The sequence below is a fragment of the Quercus lobata genome, chromosome 8, assembly GCF_001633185.2.
Source record: "Quercus lobata isolate SW786 chromosome 8, ValleyOak3.0 Primary Assembly, whole genome shotgun sequence".
Taxonomy (NCBI): Eukaryota; Viridiplantae; Streptophyta; class Magnoliopsida; order Fagales; family Fagaceae; genus Quercus; species Quercus lobata.
The window spans coordinates 38,826,907-38,849,341 of NC_044911.1; the positions used below are offsets into that span (position 1 = coordinate 38,826,907).

Genomic DNA, 22,435 nt, shown 5'->3' on the forward strand with positions numbered 1-22,435 from the left:
AATTCGAGGGTTACTAATAAAAAGGATATGATAATTTTTTTTTTTGTTATTGTATAAATTTAACAGAAAAAAGTCGAGTTGAAGTTTTGTACTTAACACTTTCTAGTGTTTTCAATAGAGATATTTATGACTCAAAATTTCCCTTCCACTTGTAACTATAATAATAATAATAATAATAATAATTATAGGAAAAATTTTAGTTCCAAACAAGTTTGAAGTTATTTTTTTTCTTTTAACACATTATAGTGATTTATAAGATTACCTACCTTTAAAGAGTGATGCTCTGAATGGGATAAGACATCCTTATTTTTCTTAAAACAAGCTTTCTTATATATTAAAATTTAAAACTGAAAATTATAATTCTAATTTATTTATTTTTTTACACAAGAAGCAAGAGGCTGTAATCCCAATAACACTTGGTAAATTGTAATTGTGTTTGTTATCTATGAATTAAATTACTAAAAGAAATTAAAGAAAAGTGTTTTGGAAAAAGCATAAGAAAGAATAATCTAAGCTGATAATATATAAAAAGAAAGGGGGAGTTCATGAAAAGCAGGTGAGGGCGCACAGTCCCAATCCATTCCTTTCGGCCGACTTACATTCCAATTTTCAGGTCGGCTAGGACAACTCCGTGTCGATTGATCCAAGTTTATCACTCAACAGGGCTATCCTATCTACATCCAGAATCTTCTTCGATATGCCTTCCTAAAAAGCAAAAAGCTACACACTTGTATACTAAGAGAATGATTCCCCCTCGAAAAAATAAAAGAAAAAAGAGAAGGATAGTATGAGGTCAATTTTATGATAGCTCCAATAAGATCGCTTCAATGTTAGGAATTCAATTTTTCTTTTTTTTCACGAAATGGTTAATTACTTAATTGCTTTCATTGATAGTAAACTAATCATAGCACGCAATTCTTGAATGCTTGCATCATTGATTATTCATTGGGTTAATTATTGCTTTTATTTTTCTTTTTTTTCACGAAATGGTTAATTACTTAATTGCTTTCATTGATAGTAAACTAATCATAGCACGCAATTCTTGAATGCTTGCATCATTGATTATTACTATTATTAACATAGTAGTGTTACATAAATATGTTTGGAGAAATTTCTTTGGTGGTCAAATGACTATTTATGAACACCACGGCACGCACATGATAGTCATTCTACAAATACAAAATTTTTGTGAGATGTAAGGGATAAGGGTTGAAATTCAAGTTTCCAAGATGAAGTTTCACACGTATATAAACAGATTAGATTAGAGTAGAATTTCTATTTTGTATAAAAAAGATGATCATTCATGGCACATTATTAAAAATAAATAGTGTGTCAAATTATATTTGGGATTTTATGTTATATAAATTTAGTGTAAGACAACAAAAATAGAAATAATATAATCTAATAATGGATTTGTTAAAAAGATACCTAAACTCAACCTCCCAAAATTTTGCTTTTTATCTCATATTTCTTCTAAAAAAGCAACAAAACTAACTTTTTAAAAAATAGATTAACTTAAAATTTTTATTTCACATTTAACAAATAAGCTATCAAAAACACTAAGCGATATTAAATGATATCACTCACAATAAACTTTTTAAACTAGTTTCATTTCTTTCTTATGTTAAAAATATGTAATTCAATAAAGGCTAAATATTAGTGTATATTTAATTGTTACATACAACCGTAGACACACTTTGCAGTAAAATCAATCTTGGCTTCATATCACAATTTGAGCTCAATAAACATTGCTATCCAAAGAGAGTAAGAGAGAGTGCATGGAAGGAGGCATGAGGGATAGCTCATGGGAACACGACTCATCGTAACCCGACACAGAAGCCTCTATTTGAGATCTTTTATATTAATAATAAAGAAGATTTATTTCATAACTGTCTCACTACGTGTCGGATCAAAGCCTATATTATCTTCACCACCTCTCTCTCTCTCTCTCTCTCTGTGTCTCGGTTTCTCTGCTTTTGTTGTTTTGAATTGTAACCAATTGTCATTTTGGTTTCAGTTTTCATTTGTCTCTTATAGATGGAGAAGCCTCTGTTAAGCGGAGAAAGCAGTAGAGCTACTGCGGCTGGTCGCAAGAGAGAGCACCATAATCGTTCTAAGGCCATTGCTTACGGCTCGAATGTTGAAAAGGCTGCTGCTCTCGTTGATCTGGTTCGTTTCATTCTTTGTTTCACTTTTTTCACTTTTTATAATGTATCCAATAATTCATCTTCTTTCCCTTTTAAGAAAGTGTTTATTTTTTGGGGCGTGTTAAGATTAGAGTTTTGGTGAATGTAGTTGTGTTTTAATGGTGAATTTGATAATGGGCTTTGTGTTTGGTAATTATGTAACAATGTAATGAATGATTGTAGTTATAATTGTTTAGGCTTATTTTATTTGTTTTGGATGTGGAATTTTGGAGGATTTAGATGTGATTCAATTGGGTTTGTGTTTTTTTTTTTTTTTTGATAAACCAATTGGGTTTGTGTTTGATAATATATGTAGTGGGATAAAACTTAGATATGGTAACTTAGGTGCTATACACTAGGTTCTCAATTGCATTCAAACACTTGGTTGCACTTGCCAATAAGACATAAATAGCATTATGCTTCTTGTTAATACTGATTTTTGAAGTCTATTTCATAATGGGCTTGTCTTTAGAATTTCAAAGTAGGTTTCCATGAAGACAAGTTAATTTGAGCTTTTACCATAAAAGAAAATGAAAAAGAAGAGTCATATGAGAATTCAAATTGATTTTGAAAAAAATTAATTTCTTGTAATGTGTGGTGATAGAACCATAGAAGGGGTGGCACATTAATCTGTTTGACATTTACTATACATTGGTAATATAGGTTTTTTTTTTTTTCCTCAAATATTGTCCTTCCATTTTATGATTGCAATCTTTCGTGATTTTGTTGAAAGCCTTTAAAGTACATGATGAAATCAGGGATATATTTCTGAAGTTTCTTTTTAATAGTTCTTTTAACGTGTGTACCTAATCAAAGAAGAAGTTCATTGATGTGCATCTCTTTTTTAATTTTTATTTTTTTTAATCCTCATAAGGTGTCCTTTGTTTTACATTGGATTTTGTGATATTTGGAAGACTTACAAATTGTCTAACCAAGAAAGAAACAAATAGAAATTTTTAGCCTTGTCTACCATTTCTCTCTCTGAACAACTATATAACATTATTTGAGATTTTCACGCATTACTTCTTTAATATTCTTATTCTCAAAATTTTCTAACAAATGATTACTTTTTATTGGTTATTGGCTGAAAATGCTTTCTGCAGGCTGAAGATGGTATTGGTTTACCCGAGCAAATTCTTGATCAATCAAACTTCCAGAGTGCTGCAAAATCCTACTTAGTTTTTACTCAATTTGATTTCTTTTGGTCCCTCAATTATTTTGCAATGATAATCCTAAATTTCTTAGAGGTTGGTTTTCTTTTTCTTTTTTTCTTTTTTTTTTTTGGTAAACCATGGTATTTATTTATTCGGAACTTTCTAAACTCTGTGCAGAAACCTTTGTGGTGTACCAACTATGCTACAGATTCTTGCAATGATAGGGATTACTATTTTCTTGGGCAGTTGCCCTACTTAGCTGGTGGGGAGTCTCTTCTTTATGAGGTAAGAGTTAGATACTTAGAAGAATTGTAAATGACCTCTAATTTTAATAATAATTATTTAAATTGCAAATGTTTGAAAACTATTTAGGAATCTAGTTTATAGGACAAAGCCACTTCTGTTTAGCGTCTGTTTGCTATCTTTGTGCCAAGTGGTTACCTTATATATTTGAAATGATTGGAGTTTCTTGTTGATGTAGGATCTTAAAAATTTTTGCACCAAATTAGGATTATTTATGATATTTTGAAGGGTTCTTGAATAGGGTTTGATGTTTAAAGGTGTAGGTAAGGTTAAGTAATAAAAATATTGGATCTTGAATGAATTTGAAGGCTTTTTGGTGTCAAAATGGTGAATAGAACATGAAACAAAAATAGATAAAGCCTAAGCAACCACACCTAAGTTTCCTAAGAAATCACACCCTCAAGGCTTAAAAAAAAAATTAGCTGCTGGAATTTTATTAAAGTCAATCTCTTCATCTAAATTTTATTGTCTACATAGTACATAGAAGGCTATTACAAAACCCAATTGTAGAAAGGAATACTAAGTGCTAATAACCACTTTTCTAGTAGGACCAAGAATCCTAATAACAAAGCAAAGTAATTAAGTACTTCTAAATCAAATAGAAAAAGGCTCAACATATAATTAGACACATGGGCCTTTAGTACAGCCCATTCTGGAAAATCTAGAAAAATACCAGATTCCCCTTATTCTAATAAATCTTAATTAAAACTGATCTAACAACTTTCTAACCTAAATAAACTTAATACTCTAATACAGTCACTAATAACTAAAGTAGCCTATGAAAGGATCCAATAGGCTGCACATCAAAACCAGATCATAATTCTAGAATATTTTGATATTTACTCGTTTTTTTCTTGAACTATTTGTTGGTTGCATCAGGAATGTGTGGTATCAACATAAATTTATTATTCATGGGGCAATATATATTATATAATTTAAATAAACCATGATGAACACGTGTTTAGGAAATTAATGGGCAAATAGTAAGTTGTGGCCACAATTTAGAAATTTGAATCCCTCACCTATCCCACCCTAAAGAAAATCTCTTTGAAATTTTTATTCAACCTTTTTGTAACTCTTACAGACAATGGGAATAAATATAAGAAATAGGTTGGATGGCTAGATAACGTACTTTTGATTAGAGAGAGTCTCCCCCCTTTTGATAAGTACAATTTCTTCTAGCTAGTCAATCTCTTGTGCTTTTATCTATAATGAAATCATATATGTGCCCTGATGTGAGATCCTAGAGGCAAAAGTATTTCATCAGAATGGATGAGACATGTAATCTGAGATTGCTTGCCAATTCCTTGACATTCATTACCACTCCAATTGGCAAATTTTCATATATACTTAAATTGATCGTCAAGCCTGAAACCGCCTTGAAACAAATGAGGATGCATCTTAAATAGCAAAGTTGGATTGAGTTTACATTGTAGAAGATAAGTGTATCGTTAATGAAAAGGAGATGGGATATCACATTTATGCCTCATATTATTCATAGTAAAGACATTCAAACATCCCCTTGACACAGCTTTTGCTAACATCCTTCTCATGCCTCAACCACCACAAACAATAATGGGAAAGGGGATCTCCTTGACATAAGCCACCATTGCTATTGAAAAAACACTAGGGGTGCCATTCACTAGGATAAGAAATTTGAATGTGGAAATACAAAATGCTATACACTTCCTCTATTTTCCCCCAAAGCCACATCTTTGTAACAAATAAATCAAAAAATCCCAATTGACATGGTCATAATTCTTTTTCAGATCAATTTTGCACAAAACCCACAGATTGTCATATTTCAAATGACCATTTAAACATTCATTTGCTATCAGGGTAGTGTCAAGTATTTCCAACGGAGACTGCCCCCCATTGTCATAAAAATGGTTATATTTGGATGGCTGCCCCCAATTGTTTGATGTGGTGCCTTTGGAGGGACAGGAATAACCAGAGCTTTGAGGATTCTGAGAGAACTTTGCCGAATCTTAAATAATTTTTCTTTAAAACCTTGTTGGATTGGATGTCATTAGTGCGTAGTTATTCTCCATGTTTGGTTTGTAATTTGATAGATCTTTGTAATTTGCGTGCTTGATTGTATGGCCCCCTAGTTTTATACACTTGTACACTTGGGTGACTATCAGTTTGATCTCAATAAATTTTATTATTTAAAATTGAAAAAGAGATTTTGAGGAATTGCTGGATATTTGTAAGTGATGCAAATTGTGTTGGATATTTTGTAACTAATGCAAATTTAAGTATCTGTCCTACATGGCTACTATTTTGATAAGAAACTTCAATGTTTAATATGAATTCATGTTCCAAAAAACATTGCAACTAAAATTTCATTTTTTGATAAGATTTATTTTTTGATTGGTGAGTTAAATACGCTCGGTAGGTTTTGAATCCATGACATCACCGTCCAGCCACAACCCTCCAGCCAAATTTCTGAAAGAAGGAAGTTCCATTTGAGTCAATGGTCATTGGACTTGATAAGAAAATTACAATTGAAATTTTGATCTTTTGAAAAAGATTATGATGAATTGTTGAAAGTTTCTTTGATAATGGCTGTAAGACCTGTTTAAAAATCTGTCTTAAAGGAACAAAATCCGAAGGTTTGTCTTCTTTGATCAGAAGTCTCAGGTTTGACCCATTATGAGAAGGGTCTGTAGTTTGGTTAAGCACAGTAAAGAAAAAATAAATAAAGAGCATGGCCATTTGTTGTATCTTTGTTAATGGATGTTGGATTGTGGGTAGGTGATCATTATCAAATACTGATAACCTGTTAATGATGTTTTCTAGGGGGGCTTTTTTTGGTTATTCTATCATATTAGGTCTAGTGTTAGAAGGTGTTGATTGAATACATAGCATGTCAAGGATTTATGTTATTTATAGTCTGGTTAGTCTTAGAAATGATACATGGTGTTGAGGTGGTACATAAATCTTGTACTCGAACTACAGAATGTTTAATTTTGGGCATGTTGCTAGATCCCTAAGGTTTATTTGAGCATCTCAGCTTAGTTTTTGTACCACTTGTTTCCTTGGTTTGATGTATTATAGAGACAATCTTTTGCAAGTTTCATTAGTTTCTACTTTTTTATGCAGGGCATATGTCTATTCATACTTGTGATACATACCTTCTTTCCAATTTCATATGAAGGGTACCATCTTTATTGGAAAAGGCTTCTTAATCGATTGAAGGTACTTCCTTATTCTTTCTCATGTAGTTATTTTCTGACTTACCAAAAAGAGAAAGAAAGTGATTTCCTGGTTTTTAATTTTTACCGAGAAGCCTTTTTTGATAATCAGAACCTTCTGTATAGATCTTGTACTAGGTATTTAAATTTGTGACTCAAATAACTGATAAGTTTACCAAAGAAAGTAAATCTTTCATGAGATTGACCTCTTTAGTTATTCAGCTGATGCTCTCTTAGTTGTATTATTAACCACTTATCTTTTCATGATGCTTCAGTGGATTTTCTCTTTGGTTGTCATTTTGATCTTCTTTCACCTTTAGTTTGTATTGAAATGCTTCTAGATGTTGTTGCATTTTGGTTCATTGAATGTGTTCTTAATATTGAGATGACTTAACCTCATCCTTACTTGTATTCTTCTCATCCATGTTCATATTCTTATTTTGGTTGATTTTTTTAAGTGCACATGTTGCTTCTTGATTGACCATTTTGCACCTTTATGCACTTTTATCATAACTTTGTTTGCATTTCTTTTGTATATTTCCAGTTCCGGTGTACTAGGTGTGCCCTGTTTTAGTAAAATCTTTACTTACTAAAAAAAATCTGATTTCTTCATATGATAGTTACTTTATGATAAATGCATATTAAATGCAGTTTGAAAAAAAATAAAAGGTTAGCAAGTGGATCAAATAGAAAGAGTTCCTAGCAGGAGTTGGTTTGATCAAGGTTAAAGTATTGACCACATAAGACAGCCTGAAATTGCCTTCGATATATAAAAAAATTATATATTGTTTTTTCTATGATTTGGATGAAGGCCCAAAACAATGGTCTATGATTCAAGTTGTGAATAGATCGAAATGCATATTTTGTTGATAATGAAAAGAAGTCTTAAGCAATGAAATATCCGTGATAGAAAGTAAAATGTAGCCTTTTGATTTCTAAATTTTCTTTCCATAAACTTTTGGATTAGTTTGAGTAGTGGCAGCAACAAAAACATCAACAGCGTCCACAATGATTGGACCGGAATAAGAAACAATGTATCTTTGAGATCATATGATCTTACAGTTTATAATGCAATTCATATGTTGACCCTTTTATAACAGCGTCCACTATTGGACCGGAATAAGAAACAATGTATCTTTGAGATCATATGATCTTACAGTTTATAATGCAATTCATATGTTGACCCTTTTATACGTAGGCTAGAGAAGAAAAAAGTCTGGTGCTAACGTATATCTAATTTATATTTTGAAAGTTCAATGTTGTGATATTCTGTTCCTTTAGTCTAATTGTGAAATTTCCATTTTTGTTTTTTTCAGGTGGCTTTGCTGTTAATTTGGGTTGCTGATATACTGGTTTATGCTTTCTATTTTACTTCAGGGGGCTTTGATTATCTTCCTTTTAGAATTGCACCATATATCAGAGTTGTGTTTTTCATGCTGAACTTTAGGTATTGTGTGATAAAACCCTTTTTTTTTTTTGAATTACCTGTATCTTTGTGTGTGTATGTATGCATGCCTAGAATTTAGATGTAAGGAAACATGGGCTTGTTCACTAATTTTGCAGAGGTTAAGTCTTATGAACTTATACTTCTTGAGGTACATTTAAAAAGTTATGCTTTGAAATGAAAAAATTGCAGTAGGGTCCTCTAAAACAAGAAATCAAGATAGTCCTTTTTTCATGGTGAGACAAGAAAGAGAACGAGGACAATTAGAAAGAAAAGAATGAAGATGAGGTGACAGCACAATGTGACTCTTCTACCTATGACATATAAGAGAAGAGAGAGAAGAGGTGGGAGAGAGATGGGAGGAGAAAAGCTCTTTCAAAATGCCATTCAGCATTCAATTATTGTTAAGGCTGATTCTGTGTTATACTTATACCAGAACTATAAATAGGCTTTAGAAGCCCTAGAAACAGATAGGAACCTTCTAGAACTTTGCCAAGAAATATTTTGGTATGCTAAGACTCTAATTTCCTTGACAAAGACTTCCCAAATTAATAATCATTATAATTTTTAATAATATACATCCCGGGATCATAAATCCTGCATTTTACTATAGTGCAATTCTTCCAATATAGTCCAGTTGGCTTAATCAAATTGATGTAGGACAAATTAGAGATTTGTCTACGTTTAGTTGTGGTGGGTTTAGGGTAGAAAAGAAGAAGAATTAGAGAGAAGTTAGGGCTATATAGGGGCTGTGTGAACAGTACCCGTGAATAGTAACCCAAAACAAAAGAAAAAAAAAAAAAAGAGAAAGAAACAACAAAGGCCAACGTGCCTATCGCTCAAAACACTCAATTTTATTAATCAACTCGTTCTACTCCTTCCGTACATTGAGCACGCTATATATATAAAGACTCTTGTACTAGTAGTATTAGGATTCCTAATAGTACAAGGACTACTATTTAACCCTAATAAATTAAACCAAAGCCCATACATAGAGACCCATAATTAAATAAGACTCATTAATAAAACCTATGGCCCATACCCAACAATTGTAAAATTACTAAAATATCATTGACTCAAGAATAACCAAATAAAATATAAAAACTTAATTAACTACCATGGACACTTATTCTTGGGCTTTGCCTTAGCCTTAGGCTTCCAAAGAGAATATCCTTTCTTTAACCATGTTATGATTCCGCCATCACAAATGTTGCCAAATCAATTAAATAGCTAACTTAGCTCCACCTCACCTAGCAGCTAATGGACCTCAAATGCCTTTCGATGTCTCTCTCCCTCCCCCCTTCAAGGTGAATGGTGAATCTATTGACCATCTCTTCCTTGATTTTCTGGTGGCTAAGGATCTGTGGTCTATGATTTTGGGCTTATTTGGAGTAATTTTTGTTATGCCAAAGTCTGTTGTTGAGCTCCTAGCTTCCTGGCAAGATTGGTTTGGTCGTCATCAAAATAGACATATATGGATGGTCATTCCCCATTATTTGATGTGGTGTTTTTGGTGGGAAAGAAATAGTAGATGCTTTGAAGATAAAGAGAGATCCATGCTTGGCCTAATTATTCTTCTTTAGAACGTTATTGGACCGGTTGTCGGCTTTGGGAAACAAATCCTTATCTTTTATTCTTGATTTACTTGATTTATGTAATTTATATTCTTGATTTGTTTACCCCTGTATACTTCCTGTGTAGTGGGTGTCCCTTTTATTTTATTTTATTGTATCAATAAATCTTAATTGCTTATCATAAATAAATAAATAAATAAAAACCTCCCTCTTCATTCATTCTCTCTCCTGTAGCTGGGATTGAGGAATTTTATGGTGGTGTCTCTTTTCTGGTGGTTTCTTTGATGGTGGGTGAGCATGAGACCATTATTGGGAATGTTATAATCTTACAAGTCCTTGGGATTCAAGAGCTTTCAGTTGGTCATGTGTCCGAAGATTTGTATCTCACTCTCTCTCCACACCTTGGTGGACAGTACTTATTGCAATTTTGATAGGTAGGTAGCTTACCTTGAGATAGTGGTCATTAGCTTTATCTCTTGAGAGACATTGGTAACAGTCATTAGCTTTATCTCTATTCGAGATGCAATGGGTGGTCCCAATGAATATAGATGTTTGTGGGCTGGAAAGGGAGATCTCTTTGCCATTTGAGGAGTGTAGTTTGGGTGGTAGTTTCACTTTGTCTTATGAGGACAATTTGTTTTTTGATAAGTAAAAGAGAGGGGTGCAACACGAGGACTTCCCAGGAGGTCACCCATAATCAAATTCAAAGTAAAACTTATGAGGACAATTTGTTGGGAGAGAAATAACAGTACATTTCATGATTCCAAGTTTAATGGAACATCTTTATAATTCATTTTGACTGGATGCTGATCATAGGCAGATATCATTGTGATTCTCTCTTTTTTAATTTTTTGGTTGTAATTTGTTGAGCAGGATTTAATGTTTTCTCCATTTTGTACTTGTTCTACCTTTTCTACTAAGATTTTTATCACTTATTACGAAAAAAAATTCATTGCTAGTCTTCAAGTGAATGGAGTTACAATCAAGAAGACCTAAGAGCAGTTAAATGAAAAATGAACTATGGAGCAAGGGTTATTCCTTTATAGAGCAAGATTTGGAATTGTATAAAGCTGTTTTATTTGAAGACCATCTTTGCTTAGGACATATATGCATGTGAGGTGATAATCAATAAAAGACTGCTAGGTGAAACCTGAAGGGCAGACACAACCATCCAAATACACAAGAAATTATTGATCATAGCTTCAGAGCTGAGATGATAAAAGTTATGAAATTATACTTTGAACACATTATTCTGTTGAACTGAAAAATCTGTGAAATGGAATTTGCTGATAGTTTTAGTTCTGTATCTTTACTTTAAGGCAGTTTGTTTCTTTGGTACTAATGATAAAGTTTTCATTTATAATCAATTCAGTGCAAAGCTCTACCCAAAAAAAAAAAAAAAAAAAAAATCCAGTGCAAAGAAGTATCTTGTTAGGGTGAAATGAACTGGCAAATTTTCCCAGAATCATTATGGCAATATCATGCCCCATATTTGAACCTTACCAATAGGTATAAGACTTATACAGTTTGAGATATGCACTCAGTGCTGACAGTGAAGGGTAAAAAAAACCTTTAATACAGAGAACTCCCTGATTAAAAGAAGTGGGATACATACTCAGAGGCCATAAATTAAGTCTTGATGGTCTGAAGGCCAGAATATTAATTAAATGCAGCTACAAACCATTGGCGACATCAAATTTTTGGGATCAGAACCTGCATAATCACTGTAGATAGCTATACATGTTACATGTCATGATGTGCATGCATGTCTTTATACTTTACTTTTAACTGTTAAACAACTTATGTTAAATTAGTTTGATGTTTTCTCATTCTTTTTTGTTCGTAGGGAATTACGAGCCACAATGTACATCCTGGCTGGAATGCTTAGCACCTACTTTAACGTCTTGGTATCTTTACTATCTTATTTTTGTACATTATCTTTACTGTTGTTGAGTTTTACAATTTTTTCTAGTTTATAAACAATCTGTAGAGATAAATAATCATAAATTTAATGGTGTCAAATTTGACTACGTCAGTTTCACTGTATGAGTGGTCAATTGCTATTGGCAGGACTCTGTTCCTTTTGTAGATTTTATAGATGTCGTTAGTCTTACAATGTAATTTTTTAGTGGACTCTTGTCTATTTCATCAGTACTTGAAGGTCTTCTCTCTCTAATAAAATTTCTTACAAGAAAATTTACTTTTTGCTTGTGACCCTGGGAGGATTGTTCACTTTCATTTGCACCTGTTCCATTTTAATCCATTGTTTAGTTGTGAAAATACATACTGCTTAATACTTTTAGTTTTCATGCTTATTGCTGACTGCTTTTCTTGAATTGCAGGCTTTAGGGCTTTTGTTTCTTCTGTTTTCCAGTTGGTTAGCCTATGTCATGTTTGAAGATACCCAACAAGGGAAAACAGTATTTACTTCGTATGGCACCACACTGTATCAGATGTTTGTTTTGTTCACCACATCCAACAATCCAGATGTTTGGATTCCAGCGTACAAGTAAGTAGGAGTGATTTAGATACCTTTTTTCCTTTTATATTTTTGCAGTGTTGTTCAATTTCTGGCTTGCTATTACTGAACTGGAACATGTCCAATTGTTTCTGTTTGCATGAAAATAATGCATCATTTTGAAGCTGTTAATCCCTTCTTCTATATGTCATTTCAAAAAAATTGAAAAAAAAAAAAAAAAATTTGTTGTCCAATCTAATTGTACAAGGGTCTTCCATGTGGCACACTCTATTTGTGACGGCACAACTGGTTGATTTATTACTGCAGGATATTTTGCTATCAATAGCTGCCAGAATAGTTGACAGTATAAAATCTTTAGTATTGTCATCAATTTGTAAAATAATGTCATTCCTAAATAATAAAGGGAAAAAACCTGTAAACTAAGCTGGAAACTGAACCAAACAGGAATCACAGCATTAGAATAAGAATCATGTCCGCTGTTACATCCTATTCCAACAACTCTAAACCCAGCTTATAACCCTCAAGGAAACATAAGCTAAGATCCTTAGACACAACTACAAACTAGGAAATTCCAAAGATGGCCGTGTGTTGAATGTAAACCAACTTTCTGAATTTCTTTGGTCTCTGAACTTGGATTTTCCTGAATTTGTTGCTGCCTGTGTCGTGTATTTTCCTTTTATCTGAATTCATGCGTGTATTTACTTTAAGAACTTTCATTCGTTATACTAATTTGAATGTTGAGCATTTTCCAATTGAAGAAACTTACACAGCCTTAGTACTACATAATTGTTTATCTTTTCATTTATTGTGTTCTTCATGTGATTATCATTTGAGAATTAAATGATGTGCCTGCCTAGGCATCAACATGAATATTATGGTATAGAATCTAAGAAACATAAGAGAAACCCATTAAGCTGCCAAAAGATTAGATTTTAGGATACCACTGGCAGTTTTTCCTTGAAGAATTTAGTCTTGTAAAGTTATCTAATCTTGAACTAGTTTGAATCTTGTAGGTGTTTATGGTTTATTATTACTAATGTTACTGTAGTGGTCATCTTGAGGTTGCTCCACTGGTACGAAATTGAGTGATTTGGTAGGGAATAGTATTTTTAATATAGAATTCCAAATATTGGAGTGCTGAAATAAAATCAGAATATGACGCTTGTTATGTGTAATATATATTTTTTATTTTTTGATAAGTAACTTGTTATGAGTAATATTGTTTAAGTTGGATAGGTGATTGTGTCATCTTCTATTGTTTTTTTCTTGATAAATATCATCTTCTATTGTGGAGTTAACCCAATAAATGATACATGTGTATTAGGGTTTATTAATTTTTAACCCTAAGCTTGACATCTTGGTTTTCATGATATTACCCACAATCAACCATTGCCGACTACATGGCATCAGAGAAACTATGTAAATAGTAATAACTTCTCTCTTTTTAGGGGTTTGAGAATAGAATTTCCGTTTGAAGGTCAAATCTCCTCATGGATTGCATTTACTAATTTTTACATTAAGCTTTATTTATTCATGTAATAAAGGGTGTTTTAAAGTCCCACTCCTTGGAAAGCTATTTCCATATTGTTTGTAGGGTTTCTAGCAGGAAGGAAATAGCCGGACTTTTGAGAGTATCTAGCTATCTCAATATAAGCTCCCCCTCCCTGGTATAAACTTAAAATTTGTTTGATTGGCTGTTTGCCTTATGTGGTATCCTTTTTTTGCCTTTTTGGACTTTTTAAATTTAGGATTATACCTTCTTAGGGGAAATTCCGAATACTTGCCTTGCACTGAATTTGTTTGTCCATTTTTTGCCATTTATAGTTTCATAATTCATTAAATGTGGCCAGGAGTAGAATGATTAGTACATATTTAAGATGAGAAAAGTCAGCAGTAGGGGTGGTCAGTGTAGGTCAACAACCTAGAGGGTATCAGAATTTGTTTCAAAACCTTGAGGGAAGTCCTGTCTTATTATGGTAAAATGTGCCATTGTTACTCTTCAAAACATCAGAAGGCTTTCTGTAATTTGCCCACCCTTTTTCCCTTTTAAAAGCACTATAGTTCCCTAGCATTTCCAGAAGTTTTATTATTGCTTTTACTTGTTCTGTTTCCACATTTATGTAATTTCCTGGGGACTTGTTGGAACCATGTCACATCTCCATGGTATTTCTCTATTTTGAAGTCTTGAAATTTCTATTGATGACATATAAACCTTAACCTTGATCTAATGTATCATCAATTTATATTGTCTTGAAGGGCTTCGCGTTGGTTTTGTCTGTTTTTTGTTCTTTACATCCTATTGGGGGTTTACTTCGTTACCAGCTTGATTCTTGCTGTTGTATATGACAGCTTCAAAGATCAGGTATGGTTTATTTTATCTTCTTAAGCTGCCTCTAAGCATGGACAATAAGACACAGCTATTGTATCTGTGTTCATCTATTCATTTCAGCTGCTGGTATATTTTTTACTACTTAATGTTCAAGAAATAGCTATGTTTAGTTTCTTCTTGTTTCCTCAAGAAAGAATACAAATGCATATGTTCACATCTCTTATTTGTTGTAGCTTGCAAAACAAGTTCTTATGATGGACTCTACGAGGAAACGAATCTTGGAGAAAGCTTTTAATCTCATAGATAAAGATGTAAGAACGGTTGTCTCTACAGGCTAAATCTTCTCTAAGCATGCTTAAGCAACAAGCTTTTCCAATTTTCTTGATCTACTTCTTTTTAATGATATGTCTTGCTTATGTCTTTGATTAAAAGTTTCATCTCTGTACTTTGTTTTTGACTTTGAGACAATCCTATTTAGACGATACTCTTTATACCATTTTGATAAGTTAATAGTACTCTTTAAATCTTAAAAGGAATTTTTGCTTCCAGACTAGAGGGAGATATATTCTTACTTAAATACAAAAGAAAATAATATTCGTCTTATGTCTTCTTTGAAATAACATCACTGGAATCATAAAGTTCAAGGGCTTGGATTATATGTAATTTATATAATTTTAAGGAGTGTTGTGGAAAACAATTAGCTGCTATCAGGAAGCAGACCAACAATTTAATTTGAGCTCATGGATGTTTAGACACATTAACACTAACACCCTTCTTTGCATGAATTACTGTCTGACGGTAGTGAAGGAGTGAGCAGGCCGTGCACATGTAGAACAAAAGTAATTAATCACGGGTGGAGATTAAGGATTTCCAATCTATCAGTTTGATTACTGGGGTTTATAAGATCCTTGCTTGAATAGGTTGAAAATGGTGCTAGACAAGAGGGTGTCAGAACCCCAAAATGCCTTTGTAAGAGGGAGACAGATTCTTGACTCTATTGATTACCAACGAATGTTTAGATAGTCACATAAGGTACAGCATACCAGGGGTTTTGTGCATGTTAGATTTGGAGAAAGCCGACAATCATGTGCATTGGAATTTCCTCTTGTATATGCTTCAGCGACGTGGGTTTAATTCTAGGTGGAGGAAGTGGATTTTTCCCCTGTTTGTTTTTCGATGCTTGTGAATTGAATCCTAAGTGGCTTTGTTCAAAGCTCATAGGCTGAGATAGGGAGTGCCTTTATCCCCTTTTTTGTTCATCATTGTGATGGAGGCGCTTAGTAGGTTGTTGGAGACAGTAGGGGGTGGCAATTACATATCAGGGTTTTCAATTGGTGACCTTTTTGCTAATCAATTAATGATCTCACATCTTCTATTTCCGGATGATACTTTGATCTTGTTTGGGGCTCATCCAGAGCAATTGTGACACTTGAAAGCAATTTTTGTGTAGTTTCAAGTTATATCTGAATTGAAGATAAATTTGGGGAAATCAGAATTGGTTCCTGTTGGTGATGTGTTGGATATTGAAACTTTGACCAGTATTTTGAGATGCAAGGTAGCTTAAATTCCCATAACATATTTGGGTCTTAGGTTCCACTGTCAAAGAAAAATCTGTGTGGAATAGCGTAATGGAGAGGTGTTTGGCTGGTTGGAAAAGAATGTACCTTTTCAAGGGGGGCTGACTTACTTTGATAAAGGGCACTTTATCCAACCTTCCTACTCTAAATCCTTTACGGATATGGTATAATCTGGATTATTGAGATGAGGTGGAGTGGATAAGCTAATGCTAGAATCCTTTCACTGGAGGTTTTTTGAAATTAGATCCTATAAGGTGTTACACTCCATAGCTCAACAGTCTTTTCCATGGAAGAATCTGTGGAAACCTAAAGTGCTAACAAAGGTCAGTTTCTTCCTTTAGGAAGCAGCATGGGGAAAATCTTAACTACTGATAACTTGCAAAGGCATTGGATAGTTGTGATTGATTGGTGTTGTATGTGTATAAGAGGGATGGGGAAACTACTAATCATTTACTTCTACATTGCTCTGTTGCTAGAGAGATGAGGAATATGGTATTTTCACCATTTGAGATTAAATGGGTCATTTCAAGAGGTGCTGTGGAGCTCCTAGTCAGGTGGCCTAGCAAGTTTAGCAAGCACAGCAAAGCAGTGATTTGAAACATGATCCCTTATTGCCCCCAGTGGGTATTTGGCGGGAGGGGAATGCCCAGACTTTTGAAGGGAGTGAGATATCGATTCCTGACTTGAAGCTTTTATTCCTCAAAAAAAAATTTGAGTGAATAATTGCTTCAAGTGTTTATACTTTGCTTCTTTGTCCGATTTACTTGAGGTTTGTACTTTTCATTCATCTTTTTGATTGACTTTTTGCTGTGTTCGTAGTACACTGTCTATGTATGTGGGTTCATTGTACTCTTTCATTTTATTTTCAATGAAGTATTATTACTTATAAAAAAAAATAAAAAAATAAATAATTATGAGTGGGGAAGTTTGGATGACAGGTCCTTCTTGCCTAATGTGGTATATTTGGAAAGAGCAAAATCCCCTTACTTTTGAGGGAAAGGAATTTCCCTTGCCACATCTCAAATTTCTCTTTTTAAAAACGTTATATGAGTGGACTTACAATTCCTATACCCTCTCCATGACTTCATTCATGGGCTTTTTAGATGATTTACCTTTCGGTCGTTCAGGTTTTTATTTTTTTTATTTTAAATGCTCTGTTTCTTCTTGTTTTTCTGCCATTCTTTTTTATACATCCCTGTAATAGGATAGTGCTTTTTTAATGAAATTCTATTACTTATATATATATATATATATATATATATATATAAGTTTTTAGAAGAAATTTTATTTGAGCCCTCAATAGCCTCTTGTGTTATCCTTGGTGCTTATAGAAGTACATCAACGTTTGAGGTTAGGAGTTCAAAGTTCAAAGCATCCTGTGTTTCACTGGTATAACATTTAGATTTAAGGATAGGGTTACTCTTTCTGCCATGTGCAATGACAAATAATGAATGCCCTGGTATAGAGTGAGTTTCAAAATTGAAGGGAGCAAAAGGGCAAGAGGAAGGCCCAAGAGGAGATGGATGGATTCAAGAGGCCGTGCTAAAATACGATTTCCAAGAATCTGATAGAGGATGTGGCTCTAGTTAGAGCTGATGATTACCTTGGTAGTCTTTTTAGGTGAGTTGAGTTGAATGTAAAATCCGACATGCTTATGAAAGCTAAATGAATGGCACAGAGTGCCCAGTCACTTGATGATGAAACTTTGGGATAGGGTTTCAGAAAACTATAGTTAAAACAGAAGGAAGAAAAAATTGGTGGATGTCATGCCTTGGAACTGGATATTCTCTTTTCTTTGACAAGTGTTGGTTTTCGTGAGTGATAATGCTGAAGGTGTTTGAAAGACATTTATTTCGAAATTGTCACAACAGTCTGTTTCCTAGCCAGAAATAAATGGTAGGAGAGGCATGCCAATCTCAATTACAAATTTTAAATTAAGAGTTTATTTTGAGCCTTGTTTGTGGCTGTAGTTGATGGAGCTCAGGAAAAGGTTTCATGGAGTTTATTGAATGACATTGTTTATCTAACAAGTTTGTGTATTGTATGAAAGACAATTGGTAACACCTGTTGAATCCATTGACATATCAAGAGACATTAACATGATGGTGCTCTCTGAATTTATAGTATGTATGAGTTCATATTTAGATTGAATGAGTTATAACACCACCCCCCCCCCCCCCCCCGTTTTTATTTTTCAAAATATAGCCCTTGTGCTGTCATCCTTGTTTTATGGCATCATGACTTCTTTTTTTAATTTTTTTATCATAATGATTTTGGTTAGTTTTTTATACATTTAAATATAGTTGCATTTGTTATTGTTGACATTACATTTTTATTTATTTTTGGCCCCTTTTTTGTGCTTTAACAGAATCATGGATTTCTTGATAAAGAGCAATGCATTCAACTGTTTGAGGAACTGAATAAGTACAGGTATTAATGGCACCACTATCTTTAACATGCCTTAGTAGTTATTTTCTTTTATCGTACATTGTTGAATGTTTTTTGAAATTCTATTGGTTACTAGGAAGAAATGGAAGGCTCCTGTGTCACTGAACATGGCCCTACGCAAAATAGCCTTCTCTCTTAAATAAATAAAAAAAGGTTTCAGGATACAATGACACCCTAAAAAGCATGGGGCAATGGAATTTATACAGACGTCTGGTTTTGACTTTTTGATAATATTTTTTCACTTTGTGTTGTATCTCTTCTGCTCGGAACTTCTTTCTTTCATCTTTTACTAGAGGGATGTGTGAACAGTGCATGCCAGTAGAAAGTAGATAACCCAAAAAGTCTGGCTGTGGGCAGGAAAATATATAGTATGTTAATTTAATGTTTTTAAAAGTGCTGCAGGTGGGAACCATAAGTTCTTTGGAATCTACCATACTGTCCATGGTAAGTTGCAAGAGAAAGGACACTAGGGTCGTACTGGGGCACAGGAAGCATCTCACATGATTGTGTAGATTTTCTGGTTTACAGTTTTTCAAATTACAATGATAGGTTGTGGTTTTTTTATTGAGGGAAATGATTTTGAAAAATATGACTAACTCAAGAAGAGGCTTTTCTGATTTTCCGTAAATGAACTTGTAGGTGAATGCAACTCATGCACACATATGGAATTGAATTTGTGATTCCACTTTCCACCCTTAGGGGAAGGAGATGCCGTTTGAGATCTTTTATGAGTTGCTTTCCAGTGTTTTAATGGTGGGGGTGGGAGTGGAACACAAGTTCATACACTTGTAGTTCAAAATAACTTATCCAGGAGTGGGAAGCACTCAGTTGTTGTTATTTTGAGAAACTTTCAGCCAAATTCTTGCGTGTATTGAGATTGGAGATTCTTGTGCAATTGTGCCTTTCTAACTACTCTTAGTTATCCAATTACAATTTCCTGATTCCTTTGAAAAGAAGAAATCGAAATTAATATGCTTATTTCTTGCCAATTTATATGATTGGTATTATCATTACCTTCATCATGTGTGTATTGCTGATTTTGAAAGTAAAAATGCATAAGGAAAATTGTAGTCAAAGCTTTAATTGCTTTCTTCAATCTTTATTCTACATCTACCTGTTCTCTCATCTAACATAGATCCAAAACCCTTATCAAATCTCTTAAATAAATAATTTCTGAACAGCCTCTTGACCTTCTGTTGTCCCATTATGGAAGTATTTTTTTGAGGCACTTAAAAGTGTAAGGATAGTTTATGTTTGAACCATTTATGGAATCGTTTTTTGAACCTTTTATTCTAATAAATGAAGTTTAACTGTAAAAATGGGACAGACAGTGATATACCACCCTAGAATTGAGAAAGGATCTAGGAGGTAGCCTGAAGGCAAGACATCCCACAACCACTAGCTGTTGCTTTTTAGCCTTGACATCCCTATAAGCGGACAGGGAGCTTCAAGAAGCTCCAGTGAACTACTCATCAGGAAACCTATTATAGAGAAAACTGAGAGGAAAATTTCTGGTTGGAAACATTTATATTTGTTGAAGGGTCATAGACTGACTTTGTTAAAAAGTACTTTTTCGAGCTTTCTGACCTATTATCTATCCTTGTTCACTATTTCTAAATTTGTCACTGATAGAATAGAGAGGATTTAGAGGGATTTCTTCTTTTTTTTTTGTTGTTGGGGGGGGGGGGGTGGTAAGAGGAAGAATTCAAACACCCGTTAGTGGCTTGGAGCAAGATTTTCTCTCCTATTGAGTTTGGGGATTCGGAGGATTGGGGTTTTTAATAAAGCTTTACTAGGAAAATGGTTATGGTGCGTCGCGGATGAAGTCAACCATTTGTTGTGTCAGGTAATTGCATCCAAATATGGTTAAGATAGAGGGGGTTGGTGTACTAGAGTTGATATAGAGATTGATGGTTGTGGGTTGTGGAGGAGAATTAGAGCGGGTGGGGAAAGCTTCTTCACACCTGCAGTTTGTGAGATGGGAGATGGCAATCATATTTGGTTTTGGTACGATCCTTTGGGAGTGGGCACCTTCCTCCAAAGGATCTTTACCTTGATCCGTTTGTGTGCTCACACCCCGTGCAAAAAAAAAGACTAACTAACCCAAATCTTCTTCATTTGGTGATTTCCCCTTTTGCCCTTTTGTTTTGTTTGTGTGTGCATAGGTTAGTGATTTCCCCCTTTTGCCCTTTTGCTCCGTAGGCATGTGCTTAAGGTTAGTCCAACTTCTTTTTAAAATTTTCTTTTATGAGTTTTAACTTTTTATTATTCTTTTTTCATTATTTAGGTAGACAATAAATATGTGTATATATATTGGCTAGGCTTTAATATACTTACAATAGATTTTTTAACAATTATTTAAAAATATATATATCTATTTTTGTTATAAAACTAATTTTGTAAACTTTGAAATTTAATATACATATATACATGAATACCCGCCGCACTTGTATCCTAATTTTTTAAAAATTGCCATATCGCCGTACCCGTATCCGTGCAAGTGCATCCTAGGTAGTAGCTAGAGTTTACAGTTTTATAGAGCTTTTCACTATTGGGAGTTGGAGGATGTGTTTTTCTTTTTTTAACTTCTTTATTCTAAGTTTCCTAGTGGGGAAGAAGATGATAGGTTGATTTGGAGTTTGACTAGTAGTGGTTATTTTTATGTACGTTCCTATTATAACTATATTTTTGGCTGCCTTACTGCTTCCTTCCCATGGAAGAGCATTTGGAGTGTAAAGGGCCCTAAAAGGGTGTTGTTCTTTTTTATGGGCAGCAGCTCCAGATTCTTACAATCGATAACCTTGTTAAGAGGGGACTCTCCTTGGTTAATTGGTGCTGCATGTGTCGACTGTCGATGCTGTGGGGAAACTGTGGAGCATCTTTTGCTTCATTGCGAGTTTTCTCATGCATTGTGGAGTGAAATTTTCCTGATGTTTGGGATTCAGTGAGTGATGCAAGAAAAGGTAGCATCTTTTCTGCTTAGGTGGCAGAACTGGTTGGGGAAGCATTTCTCAAATGTTTGGAATTTGGTACTAGCATGTTTGATGTGATTAGTTTTATGGGAGTGTAACAGCCCCACTTTTGAGGATGCTGTGAGCTCTATAGATCATTTGTAGTCCTTGCTAATCCAGATTTTGTTTGATTGGTCTCGGGTTTGGGGTTTTACGCATTGCACTTCCATTTCTGATTTCCAATATTTTGCTATAATTTCTATTTGATTTGCTTGTAATTGTTTTAAACACTATGTGTTCATCATTGTTAACACAAAGTGCTTTTTCTTTATAAATAGAATTTCTATTTCTTATCTAAAAAAAGAACTACTCATCATTTTAATCCTTTTTACAACAGTGGATCTATGATCTAACAAAGAAACTATTAACCTGTGCATTTCAAATGTTGTTGCATTGGTTCTTTCTTCAAGAGATCAACTTTTTGTATAAAATCAAGGTTCTTGTATTTATCATAGGTTTCATTAATCGTGCTGCTAGCTTGTTGATGTGGGAAGCACAAACAAAGATTTATTTTAATTTAGTTTTATTTCTTATTGGAGTCGATCGAATTTTATTTTAGGCCCTAGTATTAAATTAGGTTTGTTAGTATTTTTATTTAGTCTAGGGTATTTTTGTAATAAGTCAATCAAGGTTACCTATTTTAGTTAGACTTTAGTAGTCTATATAACAAGGTGTTGGAATCTTTTTGAGGAGGATTATTTTGATGAACAAAATTTCAGTTGAAATCATCCCA

The 22,435-nt window shown here is 33.6% G+C and overlaps 1 protein-coding gene across 2 annotated transcripts in view; it reads left to right on the forward strand.

Moving 5' to 3' along the window:
- The first annotated feature begins 1,859 nt into the window (after positions 1-1,859).
- Positions 1,860-22,435, forward strand: part of LOC115956096 (two pore calcium channel protein 1A-like) — a 33,425-nt gene continuing 12,849 nt past the window's right edge. The window contains exons 1-10 of one of the 2 annotated variants that reach the window (XM_031074563.1): positions 1,860-2,169; positions 3,290-3,433; positions 3,518-3,625; positions 6,749-6,844; positions 8,157-8,287; positions 11,705-11,765; positions 12,201-12,367; positions 14,594-14,699; positions 14,900-14,977; positions 18,612-18,673. In XM_031074563.1, coding sequence (XP_030930423.1) covers positions 2,038-2,169; positions 3,290-3,433; positions 3,518-3,625; positions 6,749-6,844; positions 8,157-8,287; positions 11,705-11,765; positions 12,201-12,367; positions 14,594-14,699; positions 14,900-14,977; positions 18,612-18,673 — 1,085 coding nt within the window. In that variant the 5' untranslated portion in view covers positions 1,860-2,037. The remainder of the gene's footprint in view (positions 2,170-3,289; positions 3,434-3,517; positions 3,626-6,748; positions 6,845-8,156; positions 8,288-11,704; positions 11,766-12,200; positions 12,368-14,593; positions 14,700-14,899; positions 14,978-18,611; positions 18,674-22,435) is intronic. The other variant, XM_031074562.1, reaches the window with a different exon arrangement.